The sequence below is a fragment of the Mandrillus leucophaeus genome, unplaced genomic scaffold, assembly GCF_000951045.1.
Source record: "Mandrillus leucophaeus isolate KB7577 unplaced genomic scaffold, Mleu.le_1.0 Scaffold3, whole genome shotgun sequence".
Lineage (NCBI taxonomy): Eukaryota > Metazoa > Chordata > Mammalia > Primates > Cercopithecidae > Mandrillus > Mandrillus leucophaeus.
The window spans coordinates 9,971,464-9,986,391 of record NW_012103142.1 but is presented as its reverse complement, the minus strand read 5'-3'; the positions used below and the strand labels follow the sequence as shown (position 1 = coordinate 9,986,391).

General features: G+C 43.1%; 1 protein-coding gene across 2 annotated transcripts in view; it reads left to right on the top strand.

Moving 5' to 3' along the window:
• Positions 1-14,195, top strand: part of TRERF1 (transcriptional regulating factor 1) — a 246,761-nt gene extending 232,566 nt beyond the window's left edge. For both annotated transcript variants that reach the window (XM_011986720.1, XM_011986719.1), the window contains exons 16-18: positions 3,123-3,326; positions 6,277-6,488; positions 10,471-14,195. In XM_011986720.1, the coding sequence (XP_011842110.1) occupies positions 3,123-3,326; positions 6,277-6,488; positions 10,471-10,795 (741 nt within the window). In that variant the 3' untranslated portion in view covers positions 10,796-14,195. The remainder of the gene's footprint in view (positions 1-3,122; positions 3,327-6,276; positions 6,489-10,470) is intronic.
• The last annotated feature ends 733 nt before the right edge of the window (positions 14,196-14,928 follow it).

Genomic DNA, 14,928 nt, shown 5'->3' with positions numbered 1-14,928 from the left:
AAGAAGGAGGTTTGAAAGGAATGATTGCCCTTTAGCTAAGTAACCGGGAGGTCAACAGAGCACAGCTGCTCACTCCGCAGGGGCAGGGTGACTGGAAGCAGAGGAAGGGAGCCAAGATGGGTTCTGTTAATGAGGTGAGAGGAGAAGGTGCTGGCCACACCTTCCTGTCCCCTGCCTGCGCTCATGCTCCCCAACTCAGGACAAATATATGGGGCTGGCCGTGACCAAAAATTAGCACAATTCAAGAAACCAACTGAGGCAGTTAACTGACTGTGGAAAACAGCAATCAGGGCTCCAAGGGCAAAGGTAGAACTCACAATGATGTCAGCACAGTTACCTACAGCACAGTCCATTGACAAGGGCCTTGGGAAACACCCTCCTTCCCTTTGACATTTCAAAGCAGCTGGTTCCAATGATACTGAGAGGTTTAGGATCTCTAAGCTATTTCCAGATAGACAAATATGCACCTGTGGACATTTGCAGCCAGACCAAGGAGTGAAGAAGGTTGAAGTTTTGGAATAAGATAAGGCCAGGTTTTGAATCTCAGTTCAACTTTTTTACCAGCTGTGTGACCTTGAGAAACTTATTTCTTGGGTCGATTTCCTCATTTGTTTAAAAATGAAAAAATTTTACAGTGTTATGAGAACTAGAAGTTGTGTGTGTGTGTGTGTATGTTTGTGTGTGTGAAATGCATGATTTTCAGCAGGCATTCAATATTGTCATCATCATCATTATTATTAGCGACTGTTACACACAAATTTGTGTCTTTGAGCAGATTTGGGTTGTTGAGCATTTGTATTCTGACTTACCAATTTCTCATAATATGAATTCCATTTGCATGTCTGAGAAATAAAAATATCATCCTCCTCAAGAAACTCTTATTGTGGACACTCGAGGTTCTGAGCACCATGTTAAATGTATAGCCTCCTCCCCACCCCCATATTTGCCCGCCTTCTAATTTTGGAATACACTAAATGTTTTGTTTCACAATATATCATAAAATGACCAACTTGTTGATACAAAGTTCTACATGTTAAGATTTCTGTTCTTGTATCTTTGTATCTCTTAGTCACTTTGGTGAGCCATATGGCTTGATGATAAATCACTTTGTGATTTATAGATTGCCAGTTGAAATAAAACCTATCTAAATTCTGGAGACATACATAATCATGGTACAGTGTAATTTATAATGTTGTGGCTATATGGAACATTTCTTCTAAGAATGTTTAAGCCAAACAATGGCATTGTGAGAAAACTGTCATTATAACAAATACAAATACCATGAAACAAATGGCATTGTCATTTGTTGTGTGTAATTATTTTTAAGTGTCAAACTGTAGGCCATGGGCTACTTAATGTTTGAGGCCACAAAGTCCCAGTTTGACATAACAATGTTTTGCCTGAAACTCTTTGGGACAGAAAGATGGTGGAGTCCTACAGGAATAAGACCACCTAAGTGAAATCAACCTGTATATTCTATGCTAGTAAGAGGCTGGCTGCTTAGATCATAAACCACTTTGTCAAATGTACTAGGCCTACATCAGTGTTCACTGAGGTCTTCTAACAAATGTGATCATTACTAATTAATCCTGTTTACCAATGGAAACTGGAGCCATTTCTTAAATACACCCTGTTCCTACTGCATCGCAAGTGTACGTGTATGTGATATTAAATAAGGACAATACTGAAACAGTGAGGGGCCACTAAATGCCACACACATACTGGCATTGTCTCTCTCTCTCTCGCACACACACACACCCCAAATCCAAACTGCAGAGAGGAAGCTTGTGTTTTCTGGGTCCTAGGGTATCATTACTTTCAGAAATCTGTATCTTTCTTAGAAAGTCTTGCTTCTGGGCTTTAAGAATCATAGACACCCCAGAGTTCCATCACTGTCGGGGTAGAGTAGACTGGAGTCCACGTGCATTAAGTGATGAGTTATGCAGAGAGCCTGGCAGAGACAAATGACTTGCCAGGTCGGGGGCAGCTGGACATGCCTTTTCCTTCCTCGTTTGTAAAATGAGAGGACTGTTTGCAGCCTATTCGGTGGCATGGTAAATGTGAAAGCACTTTGTAAACTGTAAAATGAAAGCTGAAATGAGGCTGATTGGTCCTCAGCCCTTTCAGGGCCTGCAGGAGCCAGCAACCCTCACCCCTACCCTGGGAAGGATGGAAAGAGCAGAATATAGTTAAGCAAGGGGAGAATGAGAGCCTCCTGGATCCCCGCCCTTCCATCCCAGCACACCCAGGCCACCCACTCCGAGCTATTCCAGTAACTTACTATTCTGTTAATCTTGAGGAGAGCAGGGACCTTCTGCTTAATTCTCCCCATGGCTGCTGTTCTGAAGTGGGGAGAGGGGCCATAGAAGCAGAGGAGATCATTATTCATAAGAAATGTTTTTCTTGTTCTTTTTCATTAAATGCCTCTGGTAGGGGAAAATGAATAAATAGAAACATTGAATACACTGCTTTTTCTAAGCCCATGGTGAGAGACAAAAGGAAAAGCACATGATAAATAAAAGGGAATTTCCCCTTCCATATTCTCTCCTTTCCTTCTATTTTCTGACAAGACCAGAGTGGAGCGCCCCTTCTGTCACGTGCTTTCTGCCCGCCACAGGTCAAATCCAGCATCTTGCAGAGTGGTGTTATAAAGCCTCTAAAACAAATCAGCACAGGTCCTTCTTTAGTCTCTCTCCAAGGGGGATTCCATGGTATTGTATTGCTGGAAAACCCTCTTCACCACTGTGAGGAGACAGAGCTACTCACAGGCAGGGTGCAGCCTGAGTTTTAGTCATTTTAAGATCTAATGGTATTGAACAAGGCAGGGAATCCTTGCATGTAGAAATTGCTCCTTTCTGCCTCACCATATCTTTGTACAAGTGATGAGGGTCCCAAAATGGGGCAGGGGACTTACTTCCTTGACCTCAAAGTCCTAAGCATCCTGAGACCAACCTTTCTGGGATCACGCCTAGCAGGCTCTGTCCGCCATTCCTTATGCAGAAAGAAAGGAGCACAGTGCCAGCATCCAGCCCCTCTCTCTTCTGTTGATCTGTGAGTTCTGTTCATCACTAAGAATGCCATTTGGGGATTTTCCCTTCTTGCTTTTATTACCTTAACACTAGACAAGTGAAGAAGAAGAAGAGTTAGAGGAGGAGGAGGAGGACCCGGAAGAAGATAGGAAATCCACAAAAGAAGAAGAGAGTGAGGTGCCGAAGTCCCCGGAGCCGCCACCCGTCCCCGTCCTGGCTCCCACGGAGGGGCCGCCCCTGCAGGCCCTGGGCCAGCCCTCAGGCTCCTTCATCTGTGAAATGCCCAACTGTGGGGCTGTAAGTGTGTCTGTGTCGTCTGGGGATCTGGGACAAGCAAGGGCCATATAGCTGTGCCTGGCTTTAAGAGATGTTGTATTTTCGAGAGTGCTCTTCCAACAATCACAGTTTGGCAGAGGGTGTTCCATGTTGCCATTGTTTTCTTCTTCATTTGGCCAACAGGTATTTACAGAGTGTGTGTTCTGTGTCAAGCACAATGCTGCGTGTTGGAGAACACGGAGAAGGCCCCCGTGCCCAGAAGTGTGTGATTCCAAGCTCTGCAGCGAGTGTTGGCCTCCAGAACATAATTCCACATTTCCTGGAGCCTCTGCACTCCCCTGGGCTGTGTGTCACACAAGCTTGTGCCCTGTCAACATGCATTTAAATGTACTAGGAGAGCCTGCTGACAAAGATCATCCTTTTATGACAATTACTTGACCCACCTCCTGCAATTTTTACCTATTAGAAGGTTTTGCATTTCACATTTCATAAAGTGTTACTAATTGAAATGTCACTAATTTAAATTGAGAATATTGTTACAAAGATTTAACTAAAGTTTATGTTTGTACTCTATAGTGGAGAAAAAAGGATTTACTAAAAGTAAATTAATCATAAAAGGCTGAAAAGGAGTGTGTGTTAAGTACTGAGGCCAGTACTTTTCAAGAATATTGGAAGCATAATTTAGCTAAAATAAAACAAGTTCACCATTGGTCATTCTTAGCACTAAAGAAAGACCTTATGGTATCTGTGCTGGCCTCATCTAAGGCTCCATGTGTATTTTAACGGATATTTTTAAAGGTTATTTCTCAATCTCCCACTGGTCCCCCACTAGTCTGAATTGGTGAGCTTTTTCCAAATCAGATTTCTTAAGGCCAGGCACACCTGTATAGGCAAGTTCTAGAGGGATTACCCCTCAAAATAACATTGCCCCTTCCACAGGAAGCCCGTTTTCCTCAAGTCAGTATGCTTTTCTTTGCTCGTACATGACATAGGACGGCGCTGTTCTCCAGAGTGCACTGAATGCTGCTTATTAAGCCTGTCGCTCAGATGGAGAAAGCAACAGTCTTTAAGATATTTAGATCCTAAAGCAGAAATTCATTTGATTTGCATTTAAGAAAAAATGAAATTGTTTTTTAAAAAAACAAAGATATATACATTTTGCATTCACTTTAGAGAGAACAGAAGAAATTGCTGACTTGTTTTCCATCTTTGATGTTTAATGACCTGGCCGTTTTGTATAGAGTGTTCGGTGCAGCATGATTACGATAATGACTTTAAGTGATGGTATTTCTTGGTGAATTTGTTCAGAAATTAGATGCCTCCTCAAATCATAGCTCTGTGTACAGTAAGTTGTATACCAAATGGGAAGTTATCTTTTACTTTTTCCAATCAAATGCTCAGCAAGGTAGATATTTTTCTGTTCCAATTTTTCTTTACATAAAAAAAGAAGATATTTTTTAATGACTTTTAAAAATCACAGTGGAAAAAGCGTGCTGGTTTTATTTTATTCCTTGCCTAACGATGGAGGCTTTGGTTGCCAAGTCAGCAATAGGTTTTTTCCTACGTAAGAAAATAAACAGAGCTTGACCGGGCGCAGTGGCTCATGCCTGTAATCCCAGCACTTTGGGAGGCCAAGGTGGGCAGATCACAAGGTCAAAAGATCAAAACCATCCTGGCGAATATGGTGAAACCCCGTCTCTACTAAAAATACAAAAATTAGCTGGGCGTGGTGGCACGTGCCTGTAGTCCCAACTACTCGGGAGGCTGAGGCAGGAGAATCGCTTGAACCCAGGAGGCGTAGGTTGCGGTGAACTGAGATCATGCCACTGCACTCCAGCCTGGAGACAGAGTGAGACTCCATCTGAAAACAAAAACAAAAAAGCAAACAAACAAAACACAGAGCTCATAAACTTAACACAGCAACTACTACAGCTAGACAGCCCAGTAGGTACTCCCCTTAGCTGATGAGTTTAACAGGCTGGGAGCCAGGCCTCTTGGGATTCAGGGATATGGATTTACATCCCTTTATAGTGGTGGTTCTGAACTGGGCATGATTTATTCCCCAAGAACATTTGGCAAGCAATGTCTGACCAAAGATGTTGCTAAACATCCTGTACAACAGAGCCCCCCACCCATCACACCAAATAATTATCCAACCCAAAATGATAGTAGTGCTGATGTTAAGAAACCCAGCTTTATGGCAGGATTTTAAAATTCTGCCCAGATCCTTCCTCTTTTTATCATTCTGTATTAAAATTTGGGGGTCTTAAACATTGATTCAACAATGGGCTACTGATTAAGACTATATATAACGTAGAATATGTCAGAAAACCTAATCATTGTCTTTCAAACTGGGTTCCTTAGGGTACTAGGGCTTCCTGGGGGTAGATAGAGCTGAGCAAACAGGCCCAATTCTGGGGCACTGTCTCCATTCTAGCCAGAGCAGCTCTGCTTTTAACCTGAGCCTCAGTTTTTTGAGTAAGACCTGATTGCTTAAAAAAAAAAAAAAAGGAGGGAGGGAAAGAGGAAGGAAGGAAGAAAAATGGGAGGGAGAGAAGGAGGTAGTTACCGGCTTTAAAAAAATTTGAAAGCTGGTCCAGCCCCCTCATTTTTCAGATGGAAAAAAATAAAGTATAAAGAAGGGAAATGGCCCAGCAGCTTTAGTTACAGTAGAGCTGGGTCCAAACCCCTGACGTCTTGACTTCTAGACAGTAGCTTTGTTGTTCATCCTGTGCCATATTGCTTCTTCTCTTCTGATTGTAGCAGTGATGAGGTTTTGATTGGCACAGCATTTGTGGTTGTGGTATTTGATCTTTACCTTTTGTAGCATATGCCCAAAGTGTGCTTATATAAAACCCTTGTGCCCTGTCATTAGACAGTTTCAAGTATTCCATGTTTACCACTGAGTAACTAATAACCCTAATTTCCTTTTCAGGACTGTAGATGTCATGTCACTCCCTTTCTTCCCCAGGTGTTCAGCTCCCGACAGGCACTGAATGGCCATGCCCGCATCCACGGGGGCACCAACCAGGTGACCAAGGCCCGAGGTGCCATCCCCTCTGGGAAGCAGAAGCCTGGTGGCACCCAGAGTGGGTACTGTTCGGTGAAGAGCTCACCCTCTCACAGCACCACCAGCGGCGAGACAGACCCCACCACCATCTTCCCCTGCAAGGAGTGTGGCAAGTAGGTGCAGGGGACCAGGGACTGGATCTGAGTTCATGAGGATAGTTGCTGTATGGGGACTGGGCCAGGATGGCCTAAGGTTTCTTCAATCAGAAAAAAGAACTTAGAACTCAAAATTCTTCTTCATACCATCTTTGGGATGGGTATGTAGGCCTTGTCGCAGACTCAGAATATGGCCATTCTGTTATCTTAGAGCCTTGTAAGGATGGATATCTTCAGAGGGTGAACCTCTAAGTTACAAAACTTCCCTCTTTCCCAGGAATGGCAGGCGGGACTCTGGTTCCCACTCCTTCCCTTCACACCCAAGCTATGTTCACTAGCATTACTCTGTTTGCATCCCCACTGAATGATTTGAGAATGGCTCTAGAACACCTAATCAGGAACTGTCTATAACACAGATGGCTCATACAGGGTATTCCTACCACCTTCGCTTACTTCTGTGCCTAGGGCAGACATCACTAATCAATCACCACACTCTTTGCTATCACTTTAAGACAAAGCCTCAAATACTTTTCATTGTCATGCTTCAAGCTGCACAATCAATTAATCAGAGTTGACACATGAAATAAAACCTATTTGTTATCCTCCCCTTTTAGGTATAATTAAAAAAACAACAACAACAACTAAAGAAAAGTAACATGAGATAGTAATTATAATAGCTAACATTTACTGAGCACTTATTTTGGTACACGCTTTATGTGTATGAGCTCATTTAATCCTCACATAGAAACTCCATGTGATACAGATACTGTTTTTTTATACTTGTTTTACAAATAAGAGTTTAAAAATTAGGTAAAATGACTTGCCCTAAGTCACACTGCCAGTAAAGAGCAGAACTGAGATTTGAACCCAGTTTTGTCCGAATGCAGACCTGGGCTCCTGACCACTGCTCTGTCCTTTTGGTTTACTTTGTTTTTTGCTTTAGGTAGAAAATGCCATTGGTGGTAAGATGGGTGATTCCCTCCCACAGCCTCCAGTAGAGAATTCCAGTGTACTTCTCAATAAGTCCACCTGACTGGAAGGGTACTACATTGTTACGAATTACATCCTTTAGGAGCCTTGCTGAGTTCCTCTTCCCATAATTCCTAGTGCCTCAAGCATGAAGAGGAGTGTTACCTGGGAGAGATGCTGCCCAGGTGGTTTCTGAAACTCTACCAGGAAAACATCCACAGTTACATAAGCAAGGCCAGGTGGGACCTCATAGAGTAGAGGAGGCAACTGAATAGTAACTGCTGTTTTATCAGGTACTCACTATGTGCCTGGCACTGTTTTAAAGGATTTTTTACATGTTTTAGTCTGTTTTGTGTTGCTACAACAGAATATCACTGACTGGATAATTTATAAAGAAAAGAAATTTATTTCTTATAGTTCTGGAGGCTGGGAAGTTGAAGGTCAAGGGGCCTGCATCCAGCAAGGGCCTTCTTGCTAAGTCATCCCATTGTGGAAGGGCAAAGAGAGGGGAGAGAGAGCAAAAGGTTGAACTTGCAGCCTCATACCCTATAATAATCGGCATGAATCCACTCATGAGGGTGAGGCCCTCATCACTGAAACACCTCCCATTAGGCCACACCTTCCAACACAGCTGCATTAGGGATTCAGTTTTCAACGTGTGCTGTTTGGGGGACACATTCAACCCATAGCACATGTACTGATTAATCTTTAGCCCTGTGAGGCGGGTACTTTTAGGAGCTTCTTTTTTTACAGGCAGAAACTGAGGCACAGAAAGGTGAAGCCCCTGTTGCAGTTCACAGCGAGCAGCCTAGTGGGGATTCAAATCAGGCGGGCAGGCCTGGCCTTGTGCTCCTGGCTCTATGCCATGCTGCCTCTGATTAAGCCCAGCTTGGCAGCACCCACCAAAGTGAACTGGAACTAGCAGATCACTTCCTCCTGTGAAGCACAGGGATGGGAGAGGTGGGATTCGGTGTGGGTCTTCTCCACACCCTGCTGTCCTTCCAAGCTGGCCATGATGTCATTTTCACATCACCACCCACCACATACTGGTGCACCATGGGAGAGATGGGCCCCTGGATTGATCTTAAGGCTTTTTTAATAGAAATAATGATGGAACCACCCTCAGCTGACTCTCAGTGATCTCTCACTTATTTGTCCTGGAGTGGCAGCATCAGGGTATCAGGGTCTTACCAGTTTTCCCGAGAGGAGCCAGCACCTCCCACTCATTAGGCTCAAACAGGCTACAACGCTACATTCCACCAGGTGGAGACAGAGGATGATTTAACTAACAAAAGTCAGTATTTCGTGTTTCCCGGCCATGTCTCAGTGGCATCTATTAAATGGTTTTTTGGAGTCTTAGGTTGCTGGGGAACTTTTTTCCACCAGAAATCCAGTTATGACTTTCTGGAAAATACAAATGGTTTATGTGGCTTTTCCTAACTCAGAATAACATTAGGCAAATGTTCACAAAATACCTCTTAGAGCTGCTGAAATTACGTTTGTTACATGGAACCATTTTCAGTGTGTCCAGGTAGAATTGTGATTTATCAGCCCTGTTGGACTCAGGCCTTAGAAACCAGGTGTTTTGTGATTTTTTTTTTTTTTTTCCTTCATGAGCTCAGGAGTGACTAAAGAGTATTATGCCACGCCCTGTCCATAAACAGTCTCACTCCTGGACACACTTCTTCTGAAAAAGGTCCAGATAGTTAATATTTGAGGCTTTGTGGGCCGTTTACTGTCTTTATCATAACTGCTCAGCTTTGCCACTGCAACACAGAAGCGGCCATCAACATTACATAGACATGGCTATGTGCCAATAAAACTGATTCCCAAAAACAGTCAGGATTTGGCCCACTGACCATAGTTTGCAGACCTCTCATCTGAAGAATTAACCCCGGCAATGTATCCTTTTATCCCAGGGTTTCTCAACCTCAGCACTATTGGCATTTCGAGTCTGCTAATTCCTTGCTTGGGGAAGAGGGGGTGTCCTGTGTTGTAGGATATATAGCCATTATGGTAATATCTTGGCCACAAAGCAGGGGCCTTAAGTGAAAGGGAGTAGTAGATGCAGCTCAGAAGTCAAGTACAATAAAGACAGGGGCCACTGAATTTGGCCACACAGAGTTACCGATGACCTCGAGAAGAGCAATTGGGTTGACAAGGAGGGGACAACAGTCCACTTGGAGAGAAAGGAGGAGAGAAAAAAGAGATCCACCAAATGCATGTGGGCAGATCCGTCGAGAATTTTGACCGTGGGTTGGGCGCAGTGGTTCACACGTGTAATCACAACACTTTGGGAGGCCAAGGTAGGAGGATCACTTGAGGCCAGGAGTTCGAGGCCAGTGTGGGCAACATAGCAAGACTCCTCTCTACAAAATATTTGAAAATTAACCAGGCGTGGTGGTGTGTGCCTGTAGTCCTAGCTAATCAAGAGGCTGAGGTGGGAGCCTTGGAGTCCCACCTCACTTGAGCCCAGGAGTTCAAGGTTATAGTGAGCTGTGATCACACCACTGCACTCCAGCCTGGGCAACAGAGAGACACCCTGTGTCTATTAAAAAAAAAAAAAAAAAAAAAAAAACCAACAACTTTCTACTGTGGAGGAACAGGGACAGAGGCCAGAGGCAGATGGTGGGTTGTTTCATGATAGGGACTATCAGGGCTTGTTAGCATGATTTAGAAGTTTCTCCAGTGGAGAGGGCATGGTCAATGATGAGGAGAAGGGGGAGGCTGAAGGCGGAGAAAGGGCCTGTGCTCCAGACTCCAGGTGGACAGGAGGCCTTTGAGAATTCCTCCTCCATTGTCACAGGAAGGAAGCCTGAGGCACAGTCAGTGTGTTCTGCCCCATCCCTTTCCTTGTAATGCTTGGAGAGGAAGGAAGGGAGGTGACAGGTCACAGAGGAAGGAGGTCCTAGAAGCTGAGCAGCCAGGGACTCTGTCAGACCACGCACCCCTATTCCCCCTAGGACACCCGGATTTCCAAGAACTCAGATCTCCTTCTAAATTCTACACACCTCTCTTTTTTTATTTTTAGAGTCTTCTTCAAGATCAAAAGCCGAAATGCGCACATGAAAACTCACAGGCAGCAGGAGGAACAGCAGAGGCAAAAGGCTCAGAAGGCGGCTTTTGCAGCTGAGATGGCAGCCACGATCGAGAGGACTACGGGGCCCGTGGGGGCACCAGGGCTGCTGCCCCTGGACCAGCTGAGTCTGATAAAACCCATCAAGGACGTGGACATCCTCGACGACGACGTCGTCCAGCAGTTGGGAGGTGTCATGGAAGAGGCTGAAGTCGTGGACACCGATCTTCTCTTGGATGATCAAGATTCAGTCTTGCTTCAGGGTGACGCAGAACTATAAAGCCCTGTGTGTCACTTAAAGACAGTGAAAACCCACGGCCTCCGTCTTCATTAATCAGGAAACCTGGACTGCCTGCTTGTTTTGTAACCCTTTTAAACTACCTGTTTTAAAAGTGGTCATTTTATTCAGGTTCAGAAAAAAAAAATCCCATTTCTTTTCCTTTTATTTAAAAAAAAAATTGTTTTTGTGGGGGGTTGGGGGAATAAATAATTGGCACAACTATCTTTAAGAGGTGTTTCATCTGGGCTACCTTCTCATGAAATCATTCCTGGTAGGGACTGAAGCTGACCTTCATGTTTCATTGCATTCAGATGTCAACCATCCCGGTTGCCTTTTATCCCAAAGCTTGCTGTGAGTGTGTGTGTGTGAGAGGCAGGCGACCCTCTTCGTACTGGGGTCTTGGGGCCAACTTTTCCCATCAAGCGTTACTTTGATTCTGTTCTGACCTCATTCCGTAGTTTGCAGTAAGCATGGCATCTTCGCCTGGAGATACTATGCTAGGGGCAGCTCTCCAGGGGCAAAGCAAGCCCTGCTGTTACACAGCTCTCCTCCAGCACACGCGACATGTGAGGAGATGACCAAATGTGAAAATAGGTTTCCCCTGTGTTGCCTGTCATCTTTTGGGCCGTTTGCAGGAATGGAGTACTGTATAATTTTAGGCTTTCATTCCCAGCAGTGTTTACTGAGGACCTGGTTTTCTACAGCAGGTGCGTCCTGTCCTCTTCTGTGTTCCCTGGGGGCTGGTCAGCTCCAAGTTGTGGGTCGCGGAACTGTGTTTCAGCATGAACTGACTAGAGACCCATCTGGAGGCAAATACTAAGTTGCCAGGACTGCTTTCACTTCAGGGTGATTGAAGGACACATATTGAAGTACCTAGAATGCCAGAAAGTGTTCTATTGCCCAAAAAACAAATCAGAAAAGCCTATTCTTTTTTGCAACACTGTTAATGATTAGTGGAGTTCTGAAATTACTTTATGCCACTTGGAAGTACTGTGAAACCGCATTCACTGGGATTTTGCTATAATTCACATCCGCTGGACTGAAGTTTACCTTGATGTTAGCTATAAGAAATAGTTTTCTAACACATATGATAGCAAATACAAGACAAATAGCATTGAAGGCCAACCAGTATGGCTTCGGATACACCTTAGCTATAATGTTTGCATTCAAACAATGAATGTATTCATTACAAGTCACTTACCAAAGTACTTCTAGACTTCTCCAACCTTCATGACTTTGCTCTGCTTCCTCCTGTCCCTGTCAGCAGGGTTGCTGTTTGTACTTGAAGGTAATAAACCTGTAATCCTTCAAAAATGCCATTTAGCCCCAGGCTTTTGAACTGAGTCAGACTGACCCATCCCACCGTTAGGGCAAAAGTCAGGCTGGAACACAGCCCCAGTACAGAGAGGATCCTGCTTCACACAACTCCCCTTTCGGAGTTAATGCAGCGTGATTTCCTGGGCCGGTGTTTTCAGGCATCGCCCACCCCAGGTATGCTGGTTCCCAGCTCCACATAAATGTGCCTATCACGCTGGGCCACTTGGCTGACACATTCATAGCTTGACATGAGAGAGAATATCAGCAGAAGCATGAGAGTAGGACCTGACGTCTTTGACTCTGCAAAAGCATTTAGCACACACTCATGGCGGGGAACCGGTTGTGAGCCACAGCAGCCCCACACAGGCAGTGGTCTCTGAACTTCAGGAAAGTCATGAACAGAAGAAAAACTAAAATTCTTTTCCATCCTGTTTTCAAAGAAGAGGTCTTGGCGTTTTCCTACATCTTTTGTTTAGAGGGGAAAAAAAAAGTTTCATTTGCTGCCATTTCAGAAAGGTTATGCTATCCTGTTTTATCCAAGCAGTCGTGAGTCAAGAACTGCCTGGGCAGTGTGCATCAACTTTGTGGCCGAGCCATTACAGCTGTCATATCCTTGGCTGATCGTCTCTCCCGAGGACTACTGCCCTCCACTTAGTGTCTGAGGGTGAGCCTAGAAGGGTGCTGCTATTGGGTCTGTGGAGCAAACATCCAGAAAAGTGTTTATAAAGCAAATGTATTGCCTCTGTTTAGAGATTTGCCCAGCTGTTCCAGTTTTAAACATTAAAAAATAAACTCAGTTGCCATGGCAAAAATAGAATGCACAGCTTACTTTTAATTTTCCGTGCAGTATAGCATAAGGATTTTTGACTTGAAACAACCAAAGAACTCCTCCATAACGAGACAGTTCAAATTCCTGAATTAGTATTTCTTGACTATCAACTTAAAGAATGGACTTCCTAGGACAATGTTGCACTTTTTTTTTTTTTCTGAAATAATTCTGCCTGCATGTGTGTGTTGTGTTTTAGCTTCTCCCCTTACCCCACCCCAAAGAACTTTTCTTCCTAATGGTTAATGTCTCAACTCGGTTACTGTTTACTATCAGATGGTTTTTCATTAGTGAATTTAGACCTCTTTGAGAAAGCTTGTATATAAAAAGTTAACAGATATATTTTATGGAAAAACCCATCTTATTTTCAAATATATTTAACTGCTGTTATATTTTATTAGAGGAAGGTTGTAAATATTTTCTAGGAGTTCTATTGTAAAGAAAAGTATTTTTGAAAAAAATTAATGTAATAAAAAGGAAAACATTTTTAAATAGTGGTTGTGATTGCTTCCTGTTCTGGCTTCGTTATGTTCTATTCTCAGCAGATGAATTGCATGCCTTCCATATCAGGATGTAATTTATTCAGGTTTGCACTATTATAAGTTGACATCATAATATCTAGTGTGCTTAACTGTATTTTCCTGGAATGCAAGTCCCTTGGTCCATATTAAAGCACTATGTATAGCATATTCATAATTTTTCTTTTGTAATGTGTGTATTTTTAATAAGGATTTTATGTAACATTTTGGCAAAAAGAGGACAGTATTTTCTAGTGAATTTTATAATAACATTTTGCTAAAAATGTTTCTTCCTAGGTCAGTTTTTGTTAAGGTGAACCAAAAGTCTTATTTTACCAGGGGTTTAAAAAAAGTTTGAAGCTTGAAAGCAAAGTTATATTTAAACATCATATGTAACAAATAAATAAAGATGTTTTATAGACTTGTCCTAAAAAGGTGCATTCCTTAAAAAAAAAAAAAAAGAAAGAAAGAAACTGGGGCATTCTAGGTTGTTTCCCCTCCAAGTGATAAGCTTTTTTTTTGTTTTTAAATTGTCACAATGCTTCTTCAGAAAGGGAACCAGGGAAATTTTATTTAACACATTCTAATCATTAGCCTTCTCAGAAAGTTATTACAGTTCCTATAGACGGGCATTCATCAAATGGAGATGTAACCAAATAGACACTGTCATATTTATTTGTGAAAACCTGATTCAATATTGCATCAGCTGCTCTGAAAATAAAATATTATCTTTTTGCGTTTCGTTTGGCTTAAATATTTCTTCTTTCTAGCCACTGCAATGACTTCTCAATGCTGGATAAATGCTAGTTTACCTGTTAATTGGTTTCTGTAGACAACAAGTTTAACTCTGCTGATCAAATTTAATGCTCATTATTAAAGTGTCCCCCAACTCCGGAGACCAAGACATACATATCTACTATTCAAGCAGTGGATGAACCACTTGGGGACTTGGTGGTCTCTAAACCTTATGACTCAAACTGCAATTCAAGGGAGTGCACTGTGACACACAGGTGTCTTACACTAAATCCTCCACAAAGTCTTAAGTCCACCCCGATTTATTTGCATTTTAAATCTGCATTTCCAAATTTGAGTAAGTATGTTTACTTTTTTTTTTTTTTTGAGACAGAGTCTTGCTTTGTTCCCCAGCCTGGGGTGCAGTGGCATGATCTGGGCTCACTGAAGCCTCCACTTCTAGGTTCAAGCAATTTTCACGGGTCAGCCTCCTCTAAGTCCACCCCAATTTATTTGCATTTTAAATCTGCATTTTCAAATTTGAGTAAGTATGTTTACTTTTTTTTTGAGACAGAGTCTTGCTTTGTTCCCCAGCCTGGAGTGAGTGGCACGATCTTGGCTCACTGAAGCCTCTACTCCTGGGTTCAAGCAGTTCTCACAGGTCAGCCTCCCAAGTCGTTGGGATTACACAGGTCATGCATCACCACACCTGGCTAATTTTTGTATTTTTAGTAGAGGCG